The 23,524-nt window shown below is 59.1% G+C and overlaps 10 protein-coding genes across 11 annotated transcripts; 8 read left to right on the top strand and 2 right to left on the bottom strand.

Annotated features, from left to right (window-relative positions):
* Positions 1 to 136: 136 nt before the first annotated feature.
* Positions 137 to 1,684, top strand: SDRG_08888 (hypothetical protein). The gene is made up of 3 exons (XM_008614788.1): positions 137 to 539; positions 596 to 1,095; positions 1,143 to 1,684. Exons 1-3 carry the CDS (start codon positions 152 to 154, stop codon positions 1,602 to 1,604), a joined length of 1,350 nt encoding a protein of 449 aa, XP_008613010.1. The 5' UTR covers positions 137 to 151; the 3' UTR covers positions 1,605 to 1,684.
* Positions 1,685 to 2,584: 900 nt separating this feature from the next.
* SDRG_08887 (hypothetical protein) lies at positions 2,585 to 3,778 on the top strand. Its single transcript, XM_008614787.1, has one exon. It carries the CDS (start codon positions 2,644 to 2,646, stop codon positions 3,718 to 3,720), a length of 1,077 nt encoding a protein of 358 aa, XP_008613009.1. The 5' UTR covers positions 2,585 to 2,643; the 3' UTR covers positions 3,721 to 3,778.
* A 141-nt stretch (positions 3,779 to 3,919) lies between these two features.
* Positions 3,920 to 5,417, bottom strand: SDRG_08886. 2 transcript variants are annotated; one of them, XM_008614785.1, is made up of 4 exons: positions 5,163 to 5,417; positions 4,412 to 5,105; positions 4,181 to 4,356; positions 3,920 to 4,133 (listed from the first exon to the last, which is right to left on the bottom strand). In XM_008614785.1, exons 1-4 carry the CDS (start codon positions 5,382 to 5,384, stop codon positions 3,963 to 3,965), a joined length of 1,263 nt encoding a protein of 420 aa, XP_008613007.1. In that variant the 5' UTR covers positions 5,385 to 5,417; the 3' UTR covers positions 3,920 to 3,962. The 2 variants fall into 2 exon arrangements, with proteins under 2 accessions (XP_008613007.1, XP_008613008.1); XM_008614786.1 differs by having other exon boundaries at positions 4,412 to 5,417.
* Positions 5,418 to 5,715: 298 nt separating this feature from the next.
* Positions 5,716 to 6,149, top strand: SDRG_08885 (hypothetical protein). The gene has a single exon (XM_008614784.1). The coding sequence runs from the start codon at positions 5,768 to 5,770 to the stop codon at positions 6,074 to 6,076; it is 309 nt and encodes a 102-aa protein (XP_008613006.1). The 5' UTR covers positions 5,716 to 5,767; the 3' UTR covers positions 6,077 to 6,149.
* Positions 6,150 to 6,260: 111 nt separating this feature from the next.
* SDRG_08884 (hypothetical protein) lies at positions 6,261 to 8,370 on the top strand (the record flags this gene model as incomplete). Its single annotated transcript, XM_008614783.1, has 14 exons — positions 6,261 to 6,440; positions 6,485 to 6,613; positions 6,661 to 6,791; positions 6,842 to 6,965; positions 7,022 to 7,051; positions 7,099 to 7,201; positions 7,249 to 7,349; positions 7,399 to 7,581; positions 7,626 to 7,673; positions 7,717 to 7,768; positions 7,811 to 7,884; positions 7,932 to 7,991; positions 8,034 to 8,169; positions 8,219 to 8,370. 14 exons carry the CDS (start codon positions 6,261 to 6,263, stop codon positions 8,368 to 8,370), a joined length of 1,503 nt encoding a protein of 500 aa, XP_008613005.1.
* Positions 8,371 to 8,861: 491 nt separating this feature from the next.
* On the top strand, positions 8,862 to 10,945 carry SDRG_08883 (hypothetical protein). The gene is made up of 9 exons (XM_008614782.1): positions 8,862 to 9,218; positions 9,273 to 9,380; positions 9,427 to 9,515; positions 9,559 to 9,735; positions 9,782 to 9,991; positions 10,042 to 10,111; positions 10,156 to 10,298; positions 10,348 to 10,449; positions 10,496 to 10,945. The coding sequence occupies exons 1-9, from the start codon at positions 8,879 to 8,881 to the stop codon at positions 10,850 to 10,852; spliced, it is 1,596 nt and encodes a 531-aa protein (XP_008613004.1). The 5' UTR covers positions 8,862 to 8,878; the 3' UTR covers positions 10,853 to 10,945.
* Positions 10,946 to 10,993: 48 nt separating this feature from the next.
* Positions 10,994 to 12,746, top strand: SDRG_08882 (hypothetical protein; the record flags this gene model as incomplete). Its single annotated transcript, XM_008614781.1, has 8 exons — positions 10,994 to 11,163; positions 11,214 to 11,266; positions 11,321 to 11,503; positions 11,548 to 12,107; positions 12,213 to 12,311; positions 12,359 to 12,405; positions 12,448 to 12,518; positions 12,562 to 12,746. The coding sequence occupies 8 exons, from the start codon at positions 10,994 to 10,996 to the stop codon at positions 12,744 to 12,746; spliced, it is 1,368 nt and encodes a 455-aa protein (XP_008613003.1).
* Positions 12,747 to 12,770: 24 nt separating this feature from the next.
* Positions 12,771 to 14,763, bottom strand: SDRG_08881 (CAMK/CDPK protein kinase). The gene is made up of 6 exons (XM_008614780.1): positions 13,953 to 14,763; positions 13,764 to 13,905; positions 13,529 to 13,715; positions 13,346 to 13,484; positions 13,087 to 13,304; positions 12,771 to 13,041 (listed from the first exon to the last, which is right to left on the bottom strand). Exons 1-6 carry the CDS (start codon positions 14,747 to 14,749, stop codon positions 12,884 to 12,886), a joined length of 1,641 nt encoding a protein of 546 aa, XP_008613002.1. The 5' UTR covers positions 14,750 to 14,763; the 3' UTR covers positions 12,771 to 12,883.
* A 600-nt stretch (positions 14,764 to 15,363) lies between these two features.
* SDRG_08880 (isocitrate dehydrogenase [NADP]) lies at positions 15,364 to 16,764 on the top strand. The gene is made up of 3 exons (XM_008614779.1): positions 15,364 to 15,478; positions 15,526 to 15,601; positions 15,652 to 16,764. Exons 1-3 carry the CDS (start codon positions 15,386 to 15,388, stop codon positions 16,725 to 16,727), a joined length of 1,245 nt encoding a protein of 414 aa, XP_008613001.1. The 5' UTR covers positions 15,364 to 15,385; the 3' UTR covers positions 16,728 to 16,764.
* A 498-nt stretch (positions 16,765 to 17,262) lies between these two features.
* On the top strand, positions 17,263 to 21,854 carry SDRG_08879 (hypothetical protein; the record flags this gene model as incomplete). The annotated part of the gene is made up of 7 exons (XM_008614778.1): positions 17,263 to 17,365; positions 17,409 to 17,440; positions 17,504 to 17,578; positions 17,625 to 18,172; positions 18,229 to 20,671; positions 20,723 to 20,956; positions 21,002 to 21,854. The coding sequence occupies 7 exons, from the start codon at positions 17,263 to 17,265 to the stop codon at positions 21,803 to 21,805; spliced, it is 4,239 nt and encodes a 1,412-aa protein (XP_008613000.1). The 3' UTR covers positions 21,806 to 21,854.
* Positions 21,855 to 23,524: the final 1,670 nt, after the last annotated feature.

Raw genomic sequence — 23,524 nt, 5'->3', positions numbered from 1 at the left:
CCTACGACGTGTCCATGCGGTGATGTCCCATCGTGGCGCGGTCTCCGGTCGGGTGGCCACATACCTAACATAAGCCTCTTTGCATCCGGATCCGGATACGGTGCCAGCCGCGGAACTGGCCTTGCCACTTTTGCGCTTTGTCCATCGCCGAATGATGCCCGACGCTGCGTTCCAGCCCGCCGAGAGCGTCAATGTGACCGTGGTCCTCGGTGGCAACGTCACGGGCAATGGCACGCTCCTCGGGCTTCCGCTCAACCTCGTCGAGACGCAGCGCGGCTGGTGCCTCTTCATCGCCGCGCTCGCCGCGCTCTTTGCGACGAGCCTCACGGCCTTCAACATGTACCAGCACCTTCGCGCGTACACGCGCCCGAACCTCCAGCGCTACATTCTGCGCATCTTGCTCATCGTGCCCGTGTACGCGATCGGGTCGTTCGTCTCGTTCAAGTTTGTGCGCGAGGCCGCACTTGTCAACGCGGTCCGCGACATGTACGAGGCGTTTGTCGTCTATAGCTTCCTCAACCTTGTCCTCGCCTTTGCCGGTACGTCATGATACGCAGCGAGAAGATAGATGCTAATTCATAGCACATGCGAGTAGGCGGCGAATCCAACTGCGTCTCCAAGATGGTGACCGAGGCCGAGATCGTGCACCCGTTCCCGTTCGGGTACTGCTTGCCGCCCATGGCGCGCGACGGCCGGCTCTTGCGCAACTGCAAGAAGGCGACGATCCAGTTTGTGTTTCTCAAGCCGACGATGGCCATCCTCTCGCTCTGTATGCTGGGCATTGGCCTGTACGACTCGGTCGGCTTTCAATGGTTTACATGGCTTGTCTATAACCTCAGCTACAGCGTCGCGCTCTACGGCCTGCTCATTTTCTACCTCGCGACCAAGCACATTCTCGCGCCGTTCTCGCCTGTGCTCAAGTTTTTTGCGGTCAAAAGTGTCATTTTCATGACATTTTGGCAAACGCTCCTTATTGGCGGCCTCCCGCACATAACAAAGGAGCAAGCGTTTGCCTGGAACGACTTTGTGCTCGCGCTCGAGATGGCACCGGTCGCGATTCTCTACTTTCTCTCGTTTGGCGCCGGCCAATTCAAGGTATCGGTTTTTTCTATCAATCTATCAATGGACTCATTTTGGTGTAGAACACGTGCGAAGCGATTCCGCAGTCGGAGGTTGTCAAAAATATGAAGGAAGTGCTGAGCGTCAAGGACATTGTGGCCGATGCGATCCACAACTTTATGCCGAGCTACCAAGACTACATGCTCCAGCGCGCCGACGACGAATTTCCGGAAAAAGTCCGCACCATGACGTTTCTTGCCGGCAATTTGGATGCGCCGACGCCGTTGGGGGCGACCAAGGACCGGTCCGAGAGCAACGACCTCCCGGACGAGCCGTCGTTGGATGCAGTTGTCGTCGCCATTGCGGACGCTGCGACGGAAGCAACAACAACGTCGACCGAGACCACTGAGCCGGCGGCGGTCGTCGCCGAAAGTAGTGAAAAGACAGAGGCCACGACGTATGCGACGCCCGACCACGACGACGACGAGGCGCTGGTGGACACGCCCCGACGACACTCGGACAAATCGAGCTTGCTCCAGCCGTAAAAGTGTTGTAGTAGGTTTAGGTGTAGTAAATATTAAATATATAGACGCGGGTCGTCGCGGCCGAGGTTGAAGTACATACACAGCGTTTATTTCGGGCATTGACAGAGTTTGGCCGTCGACAGGCGCCCTTTCGGGAAGGACCATCCGGAGTGGACGAAGCTCCTGCTTGGACCACACTGTGTATATGCTGCTTGGCGCACTGCGAACGGTTGGTGCTTCACTAGCTAGATAGACTGCGTCGTGCGGGGACTCGCCTCGGTCAGCACCAAGGGACATAAGACATTTCCCTTGGTCAGCACGGTCGAATGCTCCTCGTTCTGCACTAGGGCGGTGAGGCTCGTAAAGTCGTCGCGGGTCGCGAAGCGCTTCTATAGATAGACCAATGCCACGTGGATACTAGCTCCTTTATCGATCTTCGCCAGGGAGCTCGTCGTAGCCGTATGTCGGTAGATGTTTGTCTTTGAGAATCCACAACCCTGCGCGATTGGTGTCAGCGCTCGAGGCCTATCGGTAGCAGCCCACTCGTTCCACGCCAACTTCGATTGGGAAGTTAACAGGTCGTTCCGGACACGACGTTGTCGGCGTTCGTCAAACTGAGGCTGCTTCCCAAAAGAACCTGCAGCAAAGCAACGCATTGCAATTGTAAAGTCTGCAATAGGGTTGACTCCTTGATAGCGCCTCGCGCGATCTTGTTGTCGGCCTATGAATGAAATCTGAGTTGCACAGGCGCTGCCGTCGTTTGTGAATTCTCTGAATGGGCCGTTTGGTTGCATCCGAGACCTCTGGAAGTGCCACGTCATGTTGCTGAGCTCCAATCCCAAACCAGACGTGTTCGAAATACGACTGCACGACAAAAACGACGCGTGAGTCACACGCACGAGACTGCGACTCTACCGCCGTACCGCATCTATCCACAATAGCTCCTACTATATAGTACAATACTTCTAGTGCTTAATCAGCTGCTGCGTGCATGGAGACCGGCTGGTGCTCGCCTGCGCGTTCTTCGAAAAGGATATTTGCCGTGGGTGCGAGTGGTGCAATGTTCAGCCATTGTCTTCCGCGCGCTCGAGCTCATTATCCCATTTGCCGCCTCATCAGCACCACTGCAATGAAGTCTTACCTTGCCTCGCTCGCCCTCGCCCTCGTCGCCATCGTCGCCCTTCCGCAAGCGGACGCGGCGCGTGTCGTCGGGATGTACTACCCCAACCGCCCCGAGGCTCCCCGCATCGAAGACGTCCAACTCAAGGCGTCGACCCACGTCTTTTACGCGTTTGTGATTCCGAACGCGGACGGGTCGCTGCCCACACCCGAAGGCCTCGCGCACTTTGCTCAAGTCGTGCGCTCCAAGGGGGCCAAGCCTGTCCTCAGCATCGGTGGCGGCGGTCAAAGCGCCAACTTCCCACCGCTCGCAGCGTCTGCCGCTTCTCGCAACACGTTTGTACAGGCCGTGCGCTCGCTTGTGAACAAATACAACCTCGAAGGCGTCGACATCGACTGGGAGTTCCCCGACAGCGACAGCGACTTCAACAACTACCGCGTCCTCGCGCAGCAAGTGCGCCAGGCGCTCGGCGCCGGCAAAGTCGTGTCGGCCGCGCTTCCCGGTTGGATCTCGCGCGACCAGATGGCGCCGATCGTCAACGAAAGCCTCGACTTTGTGAACCTCATGCTCTACGACAACGTGTACAGCAACGACGGTCGCCCGAACGCAGCGCTGATGGGCGACGACAGCAGCGTCCAGTCGGCGGTCGGCAACTGGCTCGGTGCAGGTGTCCCTGCCAGCAAGCTCGTTGTCGGCGTGCCGTTTTACGGTTACGAAGGCAAGAAGGCAATCACATACCGTGACATCAAGCCGCTCGAGAGCTCCTGGGAATTCTTCATGAACGAGGCGTCGTTCACACCGCAGCTCGTCCAGGACGGTCGCACGATCACGTACGACAACCCGACGTCTATCACGGCCAAAGCCAAGTTCACCGCGTGCATGAACCTTCGTGGTGTGTTTGCGTGGGAGGTGACGCAAGACGACGCTGATGGCAGCCTCCTCAACGCGCTTGGTACTTCGTATCCGGGCGGGAATGGCAACTCGGACGCGTGCCTCGAGGAAGCCACGTCCACGTAAACATCGTGCAACGAGCTAACTACAATGCATTCGTTGTTTTATGTGTCAGTGAAACCAATCGTATTGCGTCAAAGTTGAAGTTGGTGACAGTTTCAGGTTCCAGAGAGCATGCCACGTCATGGTTTTGGTTCCAGTCACAATCGCGGCGAATGGTCGTCGCACTGGATACCAAAGTGCCGTTGCTCGACAGCTAGAATTGTACTGGTACAAGTATCTGGTATTAAATAGAGTACACGATCGTCTCAGGATTCGGTAGCGCCAGGCCATGGCGGCGACGTCGACCCGCCTGGTCGAAACCCATCGTCAAAGTACGGGTTCGTGCGATGCAAAATCACAATCTCCTGGGCCGATTTGGTAATGCGTGCCAAAGCGCTGCTGGCGTCGTCGGGAGCACTGGCGATCGTGCGACCAATCTGTTCGACGAAACGTGACAAAGCATCTCAGTACTGATAAGACGTACGCTCACCGAGTGCTGAAGTTGCTGTATGCACACATCGAGCATGTACCGGGCCCAGAGGCATGCAGGCTCCATGCACGACGGACCTTGGTCGTCGCACGCCCCTCGCCGACGACAATGATGGGGTGCGTCGTTGCGCATCGGAACATACACCTCGGCATCCACGCTGTCCACGGGCTCTAGTTGATCAAGAATCCAAGTGTGAACTCTCGAACGATGAGCGAGGCGGCGTACCGCAGCAGAGACTTGCTTGTTCCGACTCGGTAATCACCGAGTGACCACTCTTTCCGTACCGCGGGGATGTGAGCAGTGACGCGACGTCGTCTTCGTGCAACACGAGCGACGCCGACGACGACGAGGCATTGGAGGATGCCCGCCGCTTTTTCTCGCCTTGGAGTGACGTGCGGGCGTCCAGTGCAGTCGTCTCCCATCGGTGCCAGCGAGACGGTGGCACCGCGGCTTTACACTGCCGCAAATATGCAATCTCGTCCCCCGAGAGCCGATTCGACGACTTTCGGCTTTTGTTTTTAACGAGAAGCCGCACGACGCGCCGCTCATCGGGGCTTGTGGGCCGCGCTGTGTCCGGCAACGGAGCGACCTCCGTGAGCGCGGACGGAAGCTGTGGTGACATCTCGATCGCCAGAGCCATCGGTGTCGGCAGCGGATGTGTCATCTGGCATTGTGATGTCTCGGGCAAGCTTGCAGCGACGGTCACCGACAGTAGAGCGCTGACGTCGCCTTCCGCCTCGGTCGATGCATCAGCCACGCTCAATACATCGCCGTCATTCGATGCTTGTAGTCGAATCTCGGCATTGACGTAGAGCTTGGCGACATCGTCGTCCTTGACCCAGGCGCCGCTGGCAATAGCGTCGGGCGACGTCACGGCTTTGGAGAGAACGAGAAAGGTGCAGTTGGCTTCGCCCATGGTCTACATACATACGCCATGTACTCGTGGATGAGCCATAGAGCCATGGGGCGTGGTTACATGGGATGCGAGTTGGATGTGCACGGCAACGGACGTGTTGGCGGCGACGACGCCCTTGGACGGCTGCAGGCGGAAGCGCGACGACTCGGTGCATTGCACCTTGAAGACGACAGCTACCTCTTCGCCATTGGTCAGTTCCACTCGATGCTTCTTCTTCGCGCCAATGACAAAGACGAGCGGTGATGCGGCAGCGGCAAGCCGCAGGCCCTGCGCTGGCAGCATCGCCCGCGGATCTTGGGCGACGGTTCGGACGCGATTGGGTCAAAAATGTCAAGAATGCATCGGATTTCAGCCAATAAGATCTGATGCCAGTTTTTTGCACCCCGTTCTGATTGCGACGATGTTCGCTGCACAGCGCGTATAACGACAGACTCATAACACCCACAAGATGTTCTCTCGAGCAGCGTCCTTGTGCTGGCGCGGCCTCTCCTCTTGGACGCCACCGTCGCCTTTTGCAACGCTCGCAATCAATTGCATTGCTGAGCGGATTCTTCGTATCCGATGCAGCGATTGGTCAAAATATTGTGATGCGATGCCATTGGCTAAAAAGAACCAGTGGAGGTGTGCTGGTACCATTGCTCAACTTCCGCGTCTTCGTTGCCAGCATGGTTGTCCGTCTTCGCCTTGCGCGCTGGGGTCGCACGCATTCGCCCTTCTACCGTATCGTCGCCGCCGACGCGCGCTGCCCGCGCGATGGTCGCCACCTCGAGATCCTCGGCACGTACAACCCGATCGCGGCCAAGGACGGTGTCAAGGAACTCCGCGTGCACAACGACCGGGTAAAATACTGGCTGAGCGTCGGCGCGCAGCCGAGCGACCGCGTCTCGTTCTTGTTGGGCCTCGCCAACGTGCTTCCGATCCCGCCGTCGCGCGAATACACAAAGAAGAGCAAGAGCAAGCAGGCCGACAAGTAACGCGACCCTTCTCCATAGTGTGCGCGCTGTCGTCGCGCCCATCATCTCTTAATAGACCTCTTCTTCTGCCACATTCTTCGTCTTCGATACACCGCCCTCCCGCCGTCCGTTGTCTCACGCGCATGCGCCGGGTCCCACGTCAACGGGCGCGAGAGTCCATGTTGGAAGAATCGCAGAGTTCGGCATGAAGAAGGCAGGCAAAGAGCGCAAACCCTCAGCAACGACTGTCGTCAAATCTAAGCCAAAGCGATCGCAGCTGGCCGCCGCCACAACGCACCACGTGGACCCGGCGGCGACCGCGCACCTCGGACCGGCGGTCGTGCACGCCGACAAGACCACGCTGTACTCGGCGCGCCTCCACCGCGTATACGCTACCAGTACGATGGCCACACCTACCGCGTGGTGTAGGTGGATATCAATGCGGATGAGAACTGCGAGCTTCTTCTGCAAGTGCTGCGCACCGCCAACGGCAGCTACTTTCTCTGGGAGCGCACGACGCATGTCGAGCGTCACTACGGCCACGACGTTGCGCTCGACGTACGCAAAAGCTCTTGTACTGCAACGCCCACCGCGTGTTGCTCTAGGCGAGCGCTGCGAAATGCGCGGTCGCGGCAAATGTGGACGACGCCCTCCACAAGTTTCAAGCGGCCTTCTTGGCCAAGACGGGCATCACATGGCGCAACCGCTTCCTCCATGACGCCCGAGGCGACTACACGTACACCGTCCTAGAACTTGTGTGTTTCACGCCAGCTGTCGACATGCTAGCTTTGTGGACGTGGACCTCGGAAGTCCGCAGCACTTGACGTCCGAGGTGCGTCATATCATGGCCCTGCTGGACGAGTGCAACTTTCGTCCACGGACGCCGACGCCGACGCCGTTGCCGTTGCCGGTATCGCTTGCAGTCCACCGCCTATATGCGCAAACGGCTACGATGCTACTGCGTAGGTGCTGCTCTCCAAGCACACCCTCGACCGTGTATGGCTTTGCACAAACCTGTCCTTTGGCATAAGACAATGTATTAGGCCATCGCGCTCCTGGACGAGATGCGCGGCGTCTTGGCGGCCGCGCCGTCGCGCACGCGGCAGCGCTCGTCGCTGGTTTTGCTCTCGAGCCACTTTTACGCCCGTGACGAGACCGCGCTTGGGTGCAAGGGCTGACGCTCCTCGTTGTAGTCGTACCCCACTGCTTTGGACCCGAGCCCATTGGCCAGCACGTGCTCGACACGCACAGTCGCATCGACGCCATGGCCGAGGTCCTGACTACGCACTTTCTTGTATGCAGCGTCGATGGCTTTGCACGAGGAGGCTGACGTGGCGACCTAGGGCAAGCCCAAGGCGGGCCTCTCGGATCCGCTCCATGCGCAGTTCCGGGCCCTGCGCTGCGACTTGCAGCTGCTCTCGTTCGCCTCGCCCGCGCGCAAGCTCATTCAAACGTACTTCGACAATACCAAGGTGCCTCTCAAGTTCCCGCTCACGTTGCGCTGCGTGTACAAAGTCGACAAGCAGGTCGACCCTCGCAGCACGCTATAGGACGCTGCAACGAGGTGTAGATCGAGTCGGATCGCTTTCAAGCCTTTGCGACGCTGCACAACCGCAAGGTGCACACATGTGCGGGGCCGACGAAGGTTCACGCATGCATAGCTGCTCTGGCACGGCAGCGCGCTCAACAACTGGCCGAGCATTCTCCGAAGCGGTGCGATTCCTTGCTCGGTGCCGCTGATATCGTGCGGTCCAGGTCTGAAGATTGCACCGCCCAACGTCCGCACGAACGGCCAGAGCTTTGGCGTCGGCCTCTACTTTAGCGACTCGGTAAGACTGCGTTTTGCGAGGGAAGATGCTGCAACGACCCAGCGTAGGTGTCGCGCTCGGTGGGCTACTGCCATTCAAACAAGGTGGGGCTCCTTGCCCTCTGCGAGGTTCGCATGCGACCGTATCGCCGCTTCCTCATGCGGCAAAAGGTGGCGCTTGGCACATCGTATGTGACGGCGGCGTCGGACGCGTCGGTCAAGAGTCGCGTCGACGGTGTCGCCTACGACAGCGTCCACGGCTGCGGGTCGTTTCTCCCGGACTCTGGTTTCGACCACGTCATGCCAGGTGCGCTTCCCATGTCTTTCGACGGCGCATCATGACGAGGATGACGTAGATGGCGTCACGGTGCCCATGGGCAAGCTCGCGCGCCGCGACTTTGCGACGGAGAACGGGCTCGAGTACAACGAGTACATTGTGTACAACACGGCGCAAATGCGCATGCGGTACCTCGTCGTCGTCGACTTTGATGACACGCGCGTCCCGTAAGAGCTACACGACCTCGTCACTCTTTCCCGGTAATTTGAGCCAAGTTTATCGGTGTCTTGACAACGCGCTGGTCTCTGCAGCGTCTCAAAGGGGCTATGTGCATTTGGATTTGGCTCGCAAAATTCTGGGCTGCGGTTGCGTTCTTCTCGGACTGTACAGACGCTTTAGCGACCCACATTCGCCCAATCTCACTGGGTCGGAGAAGGACGTGTATTATGCCCCTCGTACTGCCCGTGGGGAGTCCTTGAAGTCTCGCTACAGAGTCGGGTCAGTGGGAGGTGGCTGCATCAACGCCACAGCGCTCTGACGATCTCACTTCCAGCACAACCACACCATTTTAGAGCTAGGAGCTCGGAATAGACCTTGTGAGGAGGTCCATTTCAATGGGCCGGTTGTCAGCGCGTGCGACGGCAACTGCAAGGTGGTTGTCGCCGCCATTTTCAGTGTATCCGGTCGCATCCGGATGTCCGATGCCCAATCAAACGCGGGCCATCGAATTCCTGGTTTCATGATGCTGCACTTGGCGCGGGCGCGGGGATCTTGGGCGACGCTCTTGGCCCGAGGTCGGTCTGCGTCGAGCGCTGTGCGCTTCTCGCCCGAGATGCACCACTTGCTCCGGCGCGAGAAGGTTCCGCTGCAGGAGGCCTTTGGTGTCCTCCAGTCGCGCACGTCACCGTACGACATCAAGGGCTGCGACGCGTTCTTCTTCTCGTGTCTCCAAGAGGCGCCGCTGCCACCTGCGTTTGTCGACCAAGTCGCCGCGTTCTTTGGCCAAGTGCTCGAGCACGACGCATTCGGGCCGCGCGAAGGCGCCTTCTCGTCCATGGTGGCGCTTCTGACACAGTCACGTCAGCTTCATAGGCATCAACCTTCTCCTTGTCCTCACTGTGGATGCTACGTAGACCGCACCGACTTGGCGCTCGAGCTGCTCAAGAAGAAGCACGCCAAGAACCCGGACGTACAGCCGCATTATCGATCGTACGCACCGCTGCTCGAGCACTACATCCACGGTTCGACTCTCGTCTCGTTGCGCTTGTTGCGAATCACCTTTCGTAGCCAACGAGCTTGAGAAAGCGTGGTCGTTCTGGGCGTATGTCAAGTCCATTGGCACGACGCAGCCGCCGGAGAAGGTTGGCCCAACCATGGTACGCGGCCACTCGGCCACGTGGCGGGTACGACATGTCCTAGGTCCTCTTTGCGTCCAAAGCACTCGGCGTCGACCAGTGTATCTTTCATAACGTACTGGGCGAGCTCAATGCGCTGCGGTATCAACTGATATCCGACGACGTTGCGCTGTGGATGGCGACGACGAGCGACCGACCAGGCTACGTCACGACGCAGCTCGACCACGCCGCGATGCTTCCGGTGCGCTTGGCTACAATGTATGGTCGCGTCAATGGCGTGCGATTAGACATGCGGACACTGTGATGCGACCTTGACCAAGCTACCTGTGACGCTCGCCGAGCTCGAGGCGCTGCTGCAGGCCGTCGAGACCATGTGCGTCGAGAGCCAGTACATCCCGTCCGACCCCAAGGCCACGCCACCGCCGCCGATGACGCGTGAAACCAAACTCAAAGCGCTGCGTGCATTTGAGAAATGGCTCGCAACCCGACACGCCATGGTACAGTACTCAAAACGTTGTCGATTTGTTGTTGAGTTGAGAATCATTAGGTACCACCGGGGAAGCTACACTACATCGTCGATGCGCCCAATGTCGCGTACCTCAACCAGAACTTTGAAGGTGTGTTTGCTGTTACCAGAGACATTGAACGATCCTGTTGGTAGGCGGCGCTTTCCGCTTTGATTACATTGACCAGCTCGCCAAGTCCGTCCAAGCCGAGGGCCACGTGGCGTCGGCGACGATGCCGGCCTACTATTTCGAAGAGGTCTCGTACTTGAGTGTCAAGACCGCCAACCGCAACTCCTACGTACGTCCACCTCTCGTAGCCGACGCACAAGTTGTCATACATTGGGTAGAAAAAGTCGGGCACGCGGTACTTTCGTACGCGCACGGCCGAAGACAAGGCCTTTCTGGACGCGTGGGCCACCGACGATTTTGCGTTCCCCGCGCGGCGAGAGGTAATGCAGACAACTTGTCTTAGCATGTATGCTCCATCTGGTGTAGGTGGCGTCCGATGACCTCTACTGGATGTATGCAACGTTCTACCTCCTGAGCTTGGACGCCAAGGCTGGCGTCCATGGCCACCGCGTCCGCGTCGTCACGAACGACGAGATCAAAGATCACATTTTGGCCCTGGATGAGAAGCACAACATTCGACGGGACCTCGTCGAGCGCTGGAAGGACGCCACGTGTGTCGGCGTGAGTTTGAACTTTGAGAAAAAAGTGGCTCAAGTTACGCTGCACCACCCACTGCCGTTCTCACGCGTCGTGCAAGACCATGGCGAGACGTACCATTTCCCGACCACGAACGGTGCCACTTGGCTCTGCGTATCGCCGACAACCCGTGCCGTCCACCCTTAATGCCTTAGACTCGAGACCCTCAACACGAGATGCTGCATCGTTTCTGTGTAAAACAGTGTATTTGCGATCCAAAGAACTCTGTTTGAAATACCACGGGATTTCAGCCAATGGCAGTGTTGTGCCAGAGTCGGAAAAGCATTGATGTTTGCGTGCTACCTCCTCACGCCGCAGACGCCCACGCAGACAGGCAAGCGGTCGCTGCACATGAAGCACACGTACGTCGGCTTTACGATGACGCCCAAGCGGCGCCTGCGCCAGCACAACGGCGAGATCGTCCAGGGCGCGAAGAAGACGGCCAAGTACCGTCCATGGTACGTGGTGCTCAAGCCGATCGCTGGTCATCATACGAGCAAGCGCGCAGGGACATGCTCATCGTGGTCTATGGCTTTGCATCCAAGGTGCAAGCGCTGCAGTGTACGTACCCTTCGATTTCTGATCGTCATGGGTCACTCTGCCGCCAATGTACAGTCGAGTACGTGTGGCAGCACCCGTACAACAGCCGCTTCACCAAGACCGCGATGGCCAGCGCCAGGCACGTCAAGCGCTACGGCGGTATGCGCTCCGTACGACGCAAGCTCATTGAACTGTACTTGATCTTGGCGCTGCCGCCATGGAACGAGCTGTCGCTCACGCTCTCCTTCACGACGCCCGGTAGCACATCGAGTCCCATGCATTGGTGCGACAAGATCACGTAGAGATACAAACGCTAGCAGCGTCGATTGCACCAAGCGAGTTGCCTCCGAGCATGGTAACGCAGGTCGCGACGCTCGACACACTGCCACACGGGCCGCCGGGCAATGATGACGACGGCGACGATGATGACGCGCGGTGCTCCATTTGCATTGGCCCGTTCCACGAGAATGACGCGCGACTCATGTGCTATCACGTTGACTGCCCGATGCGCGCGCACATTGACTGCGCCCACGAGTGCTTTCCTGACGACGATGATGACCAACTGCACAGCGAAAAGCACGGGTATTGCCCATACTGCGACAACGAGCTGCACTGGGCGACTCTACTCCTGCATGCGTCCTCGTCGACACTGCTGCTGCCACCCGCGAAGAAGAAACGCCGCGTGAGGACGGCATCGTCGCAGAGCCGGCCAGAGCCGCCCCAGAGCCAGCCAGAGCCGCCCCAGAACCAGCCAGAGCCGCCCGACGCGACAAGTGCTGCTGCAAGCCTGGATGCTTCGGCGCCATCGCACACCTCCCATGCCGAACTCATTCTCGTATCCGACTCGGACGAGCCGTCGATTGTCGACTTGACAGGAGACGAGTAGTTGAACTAACACCCCGAAATGTTGTATGACGTGGCAGCCTCCTGTGGTCGCACCCGCCGCGTCCGTTATATTTGGATGCAGTTTCAGGCCGGCGATGGACGGGGCATGGACCCGGGACCTCTGCGCGTGGACCCACCGGATCTCGCCAACAGGCTCTTGGACCTTCCGAGCCCAACACACGTACGTGGGATGGGACAACATGAAAGATGTGCTATGGGTGGTACTAGATCGATACCGCCGCCCCCCGCCCCCGCCCCATCTTTCCGGGGTCACCGTACGTGCACCCCCAGCTTTATGGCTTGCAAACAAATGCTAGGATTTGGCATGGCGAAGCAACGTCTGTGCACCATCGTGTGCGCCGGCCGCGCGCACCACCGTCACCGCCACGTACGCGACGATGCGAACCCTGTCGTCTGACATGTGGACGTAGCTGCTCCCAAAGCCGTCGAGCTCAGCGTACTCGTGCTGTCTGCCAGCATGCTCTGGGTTGTTGGCGCTCTCACCACGCTCTGGCTGGTGCGCTTTCCCTTTGCTATTTATCCGCTCTCGACGATCGCGCTGTTCGTCTGTCCGCAGCTGCTCTTTTACAGCCTAGTCAAAGCCCTTTTTGCGTAGCTCTCTGCTTGCCGTCGCAATCCCCTAACCACCACTCGAAATTCATTGTAAAACATGTATTCTAGTATACTACAGTCGGATAAATGTTTGGCCACATCGCCTCTATCAGTACGATCGTTGCCGCCTCACGACGTGGACTAGTGCCAGAGGTACCGCGGCGCAAAGGCCGTCCACGCCTCGTCTTGCATGAGAAGAATGCGCTCGAACTCCACCAAGTTGATCGCGCCGTCCTTGTCCGAGTCGGCGTGCGCAAAGCAGCGCTGCACGTCGCTCAGAAACGTGTGCACCATGCGCACTAGTCGATTCCATAACTATCAATGTATCAATGTGTCAAGTTTACCTGGCATGTGCGGAACGAGGTCGGCGACGCGGATCATGCCGTCGCGATCTGTGTCAAACGTGGCGAACACTGTTTGAACGAGAATCGGCCACTCGGCTGCATCTTGCTGGATCTCGTGCCAGTCGAGAAACGCGCAGCAAAACTCATCGAACGAGATGACGCCGTCGCCGTCAATGTCCATGCGACTCAAGAAGCTCTTCACCTCGCCCCACGTCAGCCTACACCACCTGAGCTCATGACGCTTGAAGGGTGTTTGTACTTGTAGCCGCCGTTCTGGAAGCCGCGCGCGAGGTCCTTGACGCCAATCGAAGACGCGCCGTCGACACAGATCTCAGAGAAGAGCACTGCGAGCTCGACCTTGCTCGCTTTGGACACGCGCTTGGTCATTTCGATAAACACTAGTAATACACGTTCAGACCACACAAAGGAAGAAGAAACGTACCAGCTTGCTGGAAGCCGTTGAGGGTGCGGTAGAGCTGTAGCCGCTGGATCATGGTGCCGCCGAGGTGCCGCGGGACCTGCCTGCGCGCGTCTTTGCGCTCCTTAAATGCTTGCGCCATCCACGGGTGGCGCAGCGCGTCGTGCGCGGTCAATCGCGCTTGGGGATCTCGCTCGAGCAGCTTGCGCACCTACGTATCCCAACATCAACAACAAGAATATCGCTCGAAATGTCGGACCAGATCTTTTGCGTCCGGCGAGACGTTTGCCCAGACGCCCGACTCGACATCGATGGGCGCGTGCAGAATCTGCTCGTCGATGAGGGCGCCTTCAAAGGGAAACGATCCGCTCAAGAGCCGATACAAAATGACGCCGCAGCTCCTGCTTCCACCATGAGACGCGTCAGGTCGATGTATCCAAGGACGCACCACATGTCGGCCGGCAGCGCATACTTGCCGTGGAGCACTTCAGGTGCCGTGTACAAGGGCGTGCCTCGGAGTCCCGACACGACCGCATTCGGCAAGACAAACGCGGCGCCACCGAAATCCGTGAGCTTGAGCGGCGAGTCCACTTGGTCGTCGGCAAAAAGGAAGTTCTCGAGCTTGAGATCGCCGTGCAGAATGTCGAGAAGGTGGCACTGCCACACGACGTGAAGGACGTTGAGCATGTAGGACGCGGCGCGGTCGTCTTCGGTCGCGAGCGTCGTCGTCGTGAGGCGCGCATACGCCTCGCCGCCGACGCAGTGCTCCATGACGAGGTACACCGCGCGGTCGTCTTCGTACGCGCCAAAGTAGTGGACGACGTTGAGCGTGCCGCCAAGCAGCATCATGATGCGGGCTTCTTGGCGCAGCGCGACAAAGTCCTTGCGCGACGCCAGCCGATCTTTTTGGATGACCTTGACCGCCAAGTCGAGCGTCACGGCGTCGTCCGTAGGCGCTACTTGGTACACAGTGCCAAACGCGCCTTCGCCGAGCTGGGCGCCGAGCGTGTACTTGGTGCGAAACGTGCGCGGGTAGCCAAAGTCAATGTCACGCGGGTCCGTGAAGAAGGCCGCGGTCTCGAGCGCGACTTGTTGCAGCGCCGGAAAGGCCGCGAGCCGCCGGACGCCATTGCGCCACTCGGTGCGAACGCTGCCGATCGAGACTTCCACGTCCGCGCGATTCCACGCGGCCATGCTGCTCATGGACCGGCGGCGGACCGTCCTCATCATCGCCACGCTGCGCATGACGTCGACGACAGGGCGATGATTGGTTGCTTTTTTGAGCGTCGAGTCCGGATACACTCGGTATCCGGAGAGGCGATGACGCGCCGCTGTCGATTTTCACGTGAGAATCGCCAATGGGTGGCAAGATCGTGGACCATGATTTTCACACTGCACTTGCCCTTCACCATGCTTCGGTGCCTAGCCCGGTCCGAGTAGCCACTGCAACGGGCGCGTCCCTTCCACCGGATCAGTTTGAGACCGCATCTCGCCACGCTACCATGTGCATGTACAAGGCACCAGAGCTGAAGACGACATTGGATATGGCCTAGAAGGCTAAGGACACGGTCGAGGCGGCTGGCGTCAACAGGCCGGTCGATGGACTGCATGCACGGTTTGAAATGGCCGCCGATTTCGCGAAGACAGGCGCGGGCGGGGCGCGCATACAAAAAGCAAGCTACAAGCAGCGGGGCGCCGCACAGCAACCGCATCAAGTTGAAGTATGCCGGTGCCACGACCACATGCTTCTCTCAGACTTGATATGACTGCGTTATCCGGACGATCATTATCCGGATGTTATTACAAACCTACGAGAATTTGTTTTGCGAAGGATGTTCTCTTCATTTTTGCTCATTTTGGTTTTTGCTTGGACGTGCAAAGATGGCTTTTGAGAAGATTCACGTGGAGAACCCGATCGTCGACCTCGACGGCGATGAGATGACGCGCATCATCTGGCAGCTCATCAAGGACAAGGTAGACGCATGTAGATGCAGGAGTGTGGTGCTAAGCAGCACATGTAGCTCATCTTCCCGTTCTTGGACCTCAAGACCGAGTACTTTGACTTGGGTGTCGAGTACCGTGATGAGACCAACGATGGTACGACCGCATGGCCTCGCCGAACATGGCTCATCGTGATGAGCGAATAGAGGTCACGCTCGCTGCTGCCCGCGCCATCCAGAAGCACAACGTTGGCATCAAGTGCGCGACGATCACGCCCGACGAGCAGCGCGTCGAGGAGTTCAACCTCAAGCAGATGTGGAAGTCGCCCAACGGCACGATCCGCAACGAGCTCGGCGGCACTGTCTTCCGTGAGCCGATTCTCTGCAAGAACATCCCCAAGCTCGTGCCTGGCTGGAAGGACTCGATCATCATTGGCCGCCACGCGTTTGGCGACCAGTACAAGGCGCTCGACTTTGTCGCGCCGGGCAAGGGCACGTTCAAGATCACGTTCACGCCCGAAGACTCGAACGGCAAGACGGAGGAGTACACGGTGTACCAGTTTGCGGATGCGGCCGGCGGCGTCGGCATGGGCATGTACAACACGAAGGAGTCGATCACGGGCTTTGCGCGCGCGTGCTTGGAGTATGCGCTCGGCCGCAAGATGCCGCTGTACCTCTCGACGAAGAACACGATCTTGAAGCGCTACGACGGCATGTTCAAGGACGTCTTCCAGGAGATGTACGACACGGAGTACGCTGCCGCATACAAGGCGGCTGGCATCTGGTACGAGCACCGCTTGATTGACGACATGGTCGCGCAGTGCCTCAAGTCCAAGGGCGGCTTTGTGTGGGCGTGCAAGAACTATGACGGCGATGTCCAGTCGGACATTCTCGCGCAGGGCTTTGGCTCGCTCGGTCTCATGACGTCGGTGCTCCTCACGCCGGATGGCAAGACGATGGAAGCCGAGGCGGCCCATGGCACGGTCACGCGCCACTACCGCGTGCACCAGAAGGGCGGCGAGACGAGCACCAACTCGATCGCGTCCATCTTTGCGTGGACGCGCGGCCTCATGCACCGCGCCAAGCTCGACAAGAACGACAAGCTCCAGACGTTCTGCGAGCAGCTCGAGGCGACTGTCGTCGAGACGGTCGAGGCCGGTCAGATGACCAAGGATCTTGCGCTCCTTATCCATGAAGACAAGATGGAGCGCAAGCACTGGCTCAACACGTTCGAGTTCCTCGACGCGATCGCCGCCAACCTCACGAAGAAGCTCCATGCGTAATTTGTTTAAGGGGGTTATAAAGCTTGTTAGTTCTCGTCGTCGCCGTCGATTCGAGATGCTTGGAACGATGAATCCAGGCGTGTTGCATCCCTTCATGTCCCGAGAAATCCACTGCCGATCCTGCTCCTCCCGCCTGCACCCAAGACGCCATCGTTGCAGATAGCAAGGGCCAGCAGCTGTCGGGATTACTAGGCGTCACATAGACCCGTCGTTGTGGATAATCCTCCTCGACAGCTCGACCTCGGCAGCGGGGATGGGACCACCAAGATGATGATGACGATTGTCGACGTGGTCTGGTCGGTTCGTTTGTTCGCCCACTGATGCTTCTTGGGTGACTTCCTTATGGGTGGCATCGTCATCGCCCATTCATGTTGACGCAGCCGCAGCGCGCAGCACGGACCATAGAGACGGTGTGCACAGGATGAGGATCGTCTTGGTTGGAAAATGGAAATGTGGTGTGAAATTAGCCAACGGGAAGCACCCGTTTTTGTCATCCGGATACAACGGGGCAAGCGGCGACGCACAGAGCAAGAGCATGAGCGACAACGAAGACGAGAGCAGCATGTCCGAGCACGAGCTCCTTCGGACGCTCCGCGCGCTCTCGCAGCAGACGACGGACCTGCCGCAGGCGCTTCGAGGTACCCCATGATGCTAGGACGAGAAGGCTCACCTGTCTGAAAGGCTTGCTGGGGCAACTGGGCACGGATCTACCGGTACGACGATCGTCGCCGGTGGGCATGGCATGCGAGGGCTCATGGCCGCCTTACGTGGTATAGATCTTTGACCTGAACCCGCAATACCGCGACTTGCTCGAGCGCATCAAGCCCGGCAGCCCCGTCAATGTCCAAACGGTAGAAATACATGGTTTCCTCGCTTCTTACGGCCATGAGCCTGTAGGCGAGCCTCGCGGACCTCGTCGAGATGCTTTCGATGACGACAGAGGAGATGTTGACGATCGCGGGCTTTGATCTGCAGGCTTTCGTCCCGGTACTTGCGACCCTCATTCAATCGCCTGCGACCATTGACGTGCTGCTCCACGCCTCGCGGGCGCTTGCGGCGCTTCTCGACATGTACACGTCGCCGACTGTATTGGACCTTACGCTGCAGTCGGACGTTGTCGCGAGTCTTTGCGAGAAGCTCCTCAACATTGAGTACATGGACGTGGCCGAGATTGCGCTGCGCATGCTCGAGCGCATCGCGTCGTCGACAGCCGACGGCGTCCGGTCCCTCGTCCTCGATGAGAATGCGCTCATCGCGCTGCTTCAGTTTGTCGATTTTTTCTCGACCGACGTCCAGCGCGGCGCCGCCCGCACCGCCGCCCTCCTCTGCACGGCCGTCCCCATGGCGTCCTGGACGCAAGTGGAAGCCGCGCTCCCGCTTTTGCAGAATCTCACCAAGTCGTACGACGCGCAGATCGTCGGCTCGGGCTGCGAAGCGCTTCAGCGGTGCGTTGTCTACTTCAATATTTCAAGGTTTCAACTGTGTGGTTCAATCCTATTAGACTCTGCGAGAGCCCATGCGTGCGTGCGACGCCGTCGATCCTCGACCACGTCGTCGACACGCCGCTCGAAGCCTACCTCCTGGAGCAGCTCGTCACGTATACGCAAGCGCGCCGGCCCGACAACATGGCGCTCGCTACGTACGCAACGCTACTGCACCTCTTTGGCGTGCTGTGCCATCTGCGCGAGTCGCCCTTCCTCGTGTCGAACGCAGACGTGCGCTCGGTGCTCTTTGCCGTGCTCTCGTCGCATGGGTCGTCGCAGGTCGTCGACGAAGCGCTCTTCTTCCTTGGCGCGATCTTGCCGACCGAGCATGCCTCGTCGGCCTACGTAGACGCTGTCGCCGGCCTCGTCGAGACCGTGGTACCTTCCCTCTTTGCGTCCTACGACGCAACCCACGACGCCAAGTACCTCGGGAAACTCCACGTGCTCGTGACGTTTCTTTCGCACAGTGTCTTGAAGCACGATCGTCTTCTCTGTCATTTTGTCGCGGCCAGCGTCCAGCGCAATGATCCGACCGAGATGGCGCTGGCCGAAGCGCTCATTGGGCTCGCCATGACGCATGCGCCGTCAGTGTATGCACCGGCCTTTGTCCGCGACGGTGTCGTCGAAGCCCTAGCCGCCAACCCGGCCTACGCAACGCTCGTCGCCACGTCGTTTGCGTCGGCGCCCACTACAAGTGCTGTCCTTGAGGCACTCCGACACATTGTCCAACTGCAGCATACCGATGAGGTGTGGCAGAGCCTGCAGACCCTCCTCGCCACCGAGACACCGACGCCGTATGAGCTCCGATCGAGCGGCCTCGTGCCGTCACTCCTGACGCGCCTGCGGGACGCACCGTCCTCTGCAGCAGCGTTTACGCAGTGGCCCATTCTGGCGTCAGTGCTTCGCGATGCAATTGGTGTCGAGGTCCAGAGCCTCGAGGCGGGCGATGCGACGCTGATGGGCCTCGGCTCGACGCTCTCGATGGTCGAGCTGCTCGGCCAGCACCTCAAGATGCGTCTCCGCGCCGAGTCGTCGACCAAACCGCTCGACGCGGTCGTGCTCGTGGAGCCCCTTGCCCGCATCGAGACGCTGGAAGAGTTTGTGGCCGACAAGGTCTTTGGGAAGGCCGACTTGGTCCGTGCCGAAGACGACACAACGAACGACGAGCCGGATGACGCCGGCTTTGATCCCAGACCACCCTCGCGCATGCAAGTGCTGCTCAGTGGCATGCCCGTGCCGTCCGAGTGGACGGTCATCGAGGCGCTCGTACGCTCGGCGCCGCAGGAGACATTGCCCGTCGACGTTAGCGCGCTGTGGCAAGCGCCCCAAGTGCTCACGTTCGTCCCACGCGCCGCGACCGAGACGGAAACAAGTGTCGGCGTCGATGATGCGATCGCCGAGACAGACACGGCGACGCCGTTCTGGGCCTACTTGGACTTGCTCGCAGTGCTTTGTAAGGAGGCACCGACCGTTGACGTGGTGCAGCCGGCGGTCGCCGCGTACATTGACTCGTGTCTCCTGCAGCCGATGCTCGTCGTGCTCGAGCTGCTTCCGCGCAGCTGCCGCCGCATCGTCCAGAACTATGCGTTTCTGCTGCCGCGGGAAACCAAGCTGCATTACCTCTACGGCACGCGCTTTGGCCCCGCCCGCGCGCTGCAGTACCTCGGCCGGACGCTTTGGAAGCACGCGGTGCGCCGGCCATCGGGGACACCGGACAATGCGCTCGCGACGGCCGTCTCTCGGGTCGCGAAGCTGCCACGACTCAAGGTCCGCGTTGCCCGCGCCAAGCTCCTCGCGTCGGCCAGCAAACTCCTGCACGCGTACGGCGGCATGAAGGCGATCATCGAGATCGAGTACCTCGGGGAAGTCGGCACGGGACTCGGCCCGACGACCGAGTTCTTTTCTCTTGTGTCGCGTGAAGTCCAGGCGCAGCACCTCCGCCTCTGGCGCCACGACGGCCCAATGACCGAGCGCAAGGCCAGCATCGACGAGAAGGTGCTCGCGGCCAACGCCCACGCCATGCCCGTGCGCGGCTACCACCGCATTGCCGTCTTGCACTGCCCGTCCTGCGCGGTCGTGACGTTTCCGCACTGCACCAACTGCAAGTGTCTCTGCACGGGCAACGATGGGGTCTGTGCGAGCTGCGACGCGCCGCCGTCACTGGCATGCCAAACTGCGAGCTGCGAGGCCAAAGAGATGACGCTCTCGTTTTGGATTCTGAGCAACGACGAAGTGGCGTACCTTGCGCGCGCGTACCCGCGGCAGAAGGCAAGCGTCCGCCACCCGATGCTCAAGTGCAGCCATTGCCACACGGTGAGCTTCCCGGGCACCGACTCTGGCATCGTCGTTCTCGATGGAGACCGCATGGTGTCGCGGTCAGGCCGCCGCATGTACGAGCGCGACTACCGCGCCGTCACCAAGCACGTGTCGGCGCTCTGCGAAGGCACGCCCCTCAAGCAGGTACAACAAAGTCGCATTCTTTCTGGTGTGCAACGTCGCGGACGTCTGTAGATCAACGTCCAACTGGACAAGTCGGCGGTTGATGTCCTCATCGCGCTAAGTCCCACCACGCCGGAAGTGCTCGACACCCAAGTCGACGGCCTCGGTATCGACGCGTCGTTCAATACGGACGTGGTCATGGTGCATGCGCCGCACGGCCTGTACCCGGCGCCGCTCCCGTCCAGTGACGAGCCAAAAGCGACCGTCCTTGGGTGGTTTACGTTTCTGGGCAAGCTTGTAGCGCAGGTATCTCGATACGATGTGAGCTATCCTGATGCATTGTGTTTGTAGGCACTGCTGGACGAGCGCCTCCTCGACCTTCCGCTGGCACGACCGTTCGTGCAGGCGCTGCTCGGCAAGTCGCTGGTGAGTGATTTGGACGCGGCGCTGGACCATGCCCGGGCAGTGGACCCTGCGATTGGCGCGTCGCTGGACTATCTGCACGCACACCGCGACGACCCAGCGATTGACGAGATGGGCTTGAGCTTTGTGCTCTTGGGCAACGCTGACGTGGAGCTCTGCGAAGGCGGCGCTGCCAAGCCAGTGACCCGCGACACTGTGGCCGAGTTTGTGCGCGCCAGCCTCGAGATGCTTTTGGAAATTTCGATTCGCGACCAAGTCGCAGCCTTCCGCGCGGGCTTTGGCAGTCTTGTGCCACTGGACGCGCTCGACTGCTTGTCGGCCGACGACTGGCTCGCGCTGCTCTCGGACCCGACGACCGAGCTCTGGCCCGGCGGCGCCGACGAGCTCCAAGCGCACATGGTGTGCGACCACGGCTACGGCAGTGAGAGCCGAGCCATCCGCTGGCTCGTCCAAGTGCTCACGGAGCTGACGCCCGACGACCAGCGGCTCTTTGTGCGCTTTGTCACGGGGTCGCACCGCCTGCCGCTGGGTGGGCTGGGGAAGCTCTCGCCGACGCTGACGGTCGTGCGCAAGCTGAGCCCGGACGAGTCGTCTCCGAGCGACGAGATGCTGCCGTCGGCGTCGACGTGCACCAATTACCTCAAGCTGCCCGACTATAGCTCGATCGACATTTTGCGCGCCAAGCTCCTGTACTGCATCCGCGAAGGGCAGCTCAGCTTCCACCTCTCCTAGTCGAACGGTTACCGGTCTACTCTAGTACATGTTTTGTTTTTGGCTCGTCTTTCCGTGTTGATGAGAAGCGGACAATGCATGACGCGACCAGACACCGCTTGAGGAATGCTGTTGTTAGCCTAGGGGTAGGCAAACACTAGGATTCGAATCCAGTCCCACTCCGTTGTGACTGCCCAGGACCAGGGACAACATCTGTTGGGTCAGACAACGTCTCTCAGAAAGTGTGGTGAGAAATCCGCGCTTTTCTTGCTTCTTGATGGCACCCGGCAGCTCTTTTTCAGTGCCGTATTGGGATGACTACGTTAGTTGGAAGCATTGAGAAGTGTGCTCTAACTTTGTGGTTTCGCGCATTCGGTACATGTAGTTGTACAATTGTACGGTAGCTGGCTGCGCTGGTTGCCGGTCAGTTGAGAGCCTTTGGAGAAAAGTGGTTTGAGTTGCGACATGTCACTCGGTGCATTTTCAGATTTTCTGCCAGTCGCCAATTTCGCCAGCAAGAGCCAGCAAGTCGGATGCCTCGACCCGCGCTCCTTGCCCTGCCGGTGAATCACTGCGTGTAGAGTAAGTTGGGCAAAAAGAGCGTCCGTAGTTGCTCCTGGCTATGACATGCCGGGCACAAGCGATGAGCACGCCGTGCCGCTTCAGCAAGTACGCGACGACAGCGACGACCGATTGCGCCCCATTTTCTGACGTATCCTACTGCATCGTCGACAACAACTGCTCGGTACTGTGTTCTGTCGTCGTTGTATGGCTCAAGGGCGACCGGAATCGTAGGTCATCAAGAGGTACAACTCGAGCGATTTTCAAAATTCCGATTACGAGGGAAACCTGGGAATGGTCCTCGAGATTACCAGTACGTGTCGAATCTTCACGGAGCCATTGCATTGTCGACGTATAGATATTTCCGTCGAGCACGTGGCCGATCTGCCAGCCGAGGTTCCGAATCTGGCCATGTACACGAGTTTTACTTTAGTGTTTCTGACTTTCTCGATAGCACATTTGCGAATGCGACGGTAAAGACGCTCGGCAACTTTTCGTCCGCGACAAACGTGACCGGCTTGTACAACAAAAAGTCTTATTCATTGTACCAACTGACGTGCAATGTAGTTCGATCGAGTCCAACAAAGTTGCCTTGGACGTTTCGAGCGTGGTCTGGCCGCGTTCGCTGCAAATGCTGTACGTGATTCATTATCCAATAAAACGCATGGGAACCTCACCATATACTTCAAGATTGATCCATGGTGCTGGATTGCGCTCTGTGCCAAACCTCACGGGGATGCCCAAGCTCACCTACTTGTAAAGTCTCCTTTTCTAAGTATTTTGCACACGATTAGTGCACTGAAATTGTAGATCGTTGGTGGGGAACAACATCGAGACTCTTCAAGACCTCGACTTCCGCGCCATGACGCACATGTAATTCCATGTTCTGTTTCCTCCAATTTTTGACACGGTTGGCAGGAGCTTTGTCGAAAACCCCATCACCAAGGTGTACAATGTTTCGCTCGGAAAAGACGCCATGGCACTGTCAGTCGCAACCACAACCTCTACTGTCTCCAAGGAGTGCATCTAACGTGTATTGGGTAGGTCCCTCTACGGTGCCAGTATCACCACGTTTACGGTCGACCCCGCCACCTATCATGTGCTTCGAGACCGAACGATCATACAATCGTATTTCGCGAAGACCATCGATACGTCGCCCACTTGCAGCCTGCCCAACAC

This window comes from Saprolegnia diclina, assembly GCF_000281045.1.
Source record: "Saprolegnia diclina VS20 unplaced genomic scaffold supercont1.28, whole genome shotgun sequence".
In the NCBI taxonomy this organism is placed as follows: domain Eukaryota; phylum Oomycota; class Saprolegniomycetes; order Saprolegniales; family Saprolegniaceae; genus Saprolegnia; species Saprolegnia diclina.
The sequence above is the reverse complement of the archived record's forward strand: the minus strand, read 5'-3'. Positions and strand labels throughout refer to the sequence as shown.

What these genes read in the sequence shown, in the direction of transcription:
- SDRG_08883 (XM_008614782.1), top strand. Translation starts at nt 8,879, where the DNA reads ATGATGCTGCACTTGGCGCGGGCGCGGGGATCTTGGGCGACGCTCTTG. An exon ending in TCGCAACCCGACACGCCATG is followed by an intron (nt 9,992 to 10,041) that starts GTACAGTACTCA and finishes GAGAATCATTAG; the next exon opens with GTACCACCGGGGAAGCTACA. An exon ending in CCTCAACCAGAACTTTGAAG is followed by an intron (nt 10,112 to 10,155) that starts GTGTGTTTGCTG and finishes TCCTGTTGGTAG; the next exon opens with GCGGCGCTTTCCGCTTTGAT.
- SDRG_08888 (XM_008614788.1), top strand. Translation starts at nt 152, where the DNA reads ATGATGCCCGACGCTGCGTTCCAGCCCGCCGAGAGCGTCAATGTGACC. An exon ending in CCTTGTCCTCGCCTTTGCCG is followed by an intron (nt 540 to 595) that starts GTACGTCATGAT and finishes ACATGCGAGTAG; the next exon opens with GCGGCGAATCCAACTGCGTC. An exon ending in TTGGCGCCGGCCAATTCAAG is followed by an intron (nt 1,096 to 1,142) that starts GTATCGGTTTTT and finishes ATTTTGGTGTAG; the next exon opens with AACACGTGCGAAGCGATTCC.
- SDRG_08885 (XM_008614784.1), top strand. Translation starts at nt 5,768, where the DNA reads ATGGTTGTCCGTCTTCGCCTTGCGCGCTGGGGTCGCACGCATTCGCCC.
- SDRG_08887 (XM_008614787.1), top strand. Translation starts at nt 2,644, where the DNA reads ATGTTCAGCCATTGTCTTCCGCGCGCTCGAGCTCATTATCCCATTTGC.
- SDRG_08880 (XM_008614779.1), top strand. Translation starts at nt 15,386, where the DNA reads ATGGCTTTTGAGAAGATTCACGTGGAGAACCCGATCGTCGACCTCGAC. An exon ending in GGCAGCTCATCAAGGACAAG is followed by an intron (nt 15,479 to 15,525) that starts GTAGACGCATGT and finishes CAGCACATGTAG; the next exon opens with CTCATCTTCCCGTTCTTGGA. An exon ending in CCGTGATGAGACCAACGATG is followed by an intron (nt 15,602 to 15,651) that starts GTACGACCGCAT and finishes ATGAGCGAATAG; the next exon opens with AGGTCACGCTCGCTGCTGCC.
- SDRG_08881 (XM_008614780.1), bottom strand. Translation starts at nt 14,749, where the DNA reads ATGCGCAGCGTGGCGATGATGAGGACGGTCCGCCGCCGGTCCATGAGC. An exon ending in CGCCGGACGCAAAAGATCTG is followed by an intron (nt 13,716 to 13,763) that starts GTCCGACATTTC and finishes TGGGATACGTAG; the next exon opens with GTGCGCAAGCTGCTCGAGCG. An exon ending in CCTCGTTCCGCACATGCCAG is followed by an intron (nt 13,042 to 13,086) that starts GTAAACTTGACA and finishes GGAATCGACTAG; the next exon opens with TGCGCATGGTGCACACGTTT.
- SDRG_08886 (XM_008614785.1), bottom strand. Translation starts at nt 5,384, where the DNA reads ATGCTGCCAGCGCAGGGCCTGCGGCTTGCCGCTGCCGCATCACCGCTC. An exon ending in ACAAGCAAGTCTCTGCTGCG is followed by an intron (nt 4,357 to 4,411) that starts GTACGCCGCCTC and finishes TTGATCAACTAG; the next exon opens with AGCCCGTGGACAGCGTGGAT. An exon ending in AACTTCAGCACTCGGTGAGC is followed by an intron (nt 4,134 to 4,180) that starts GTACGTCTTATC and finishes TTCGTCGAACAG; the next exon opens with ATTGGTCGCACGATCGCCAG.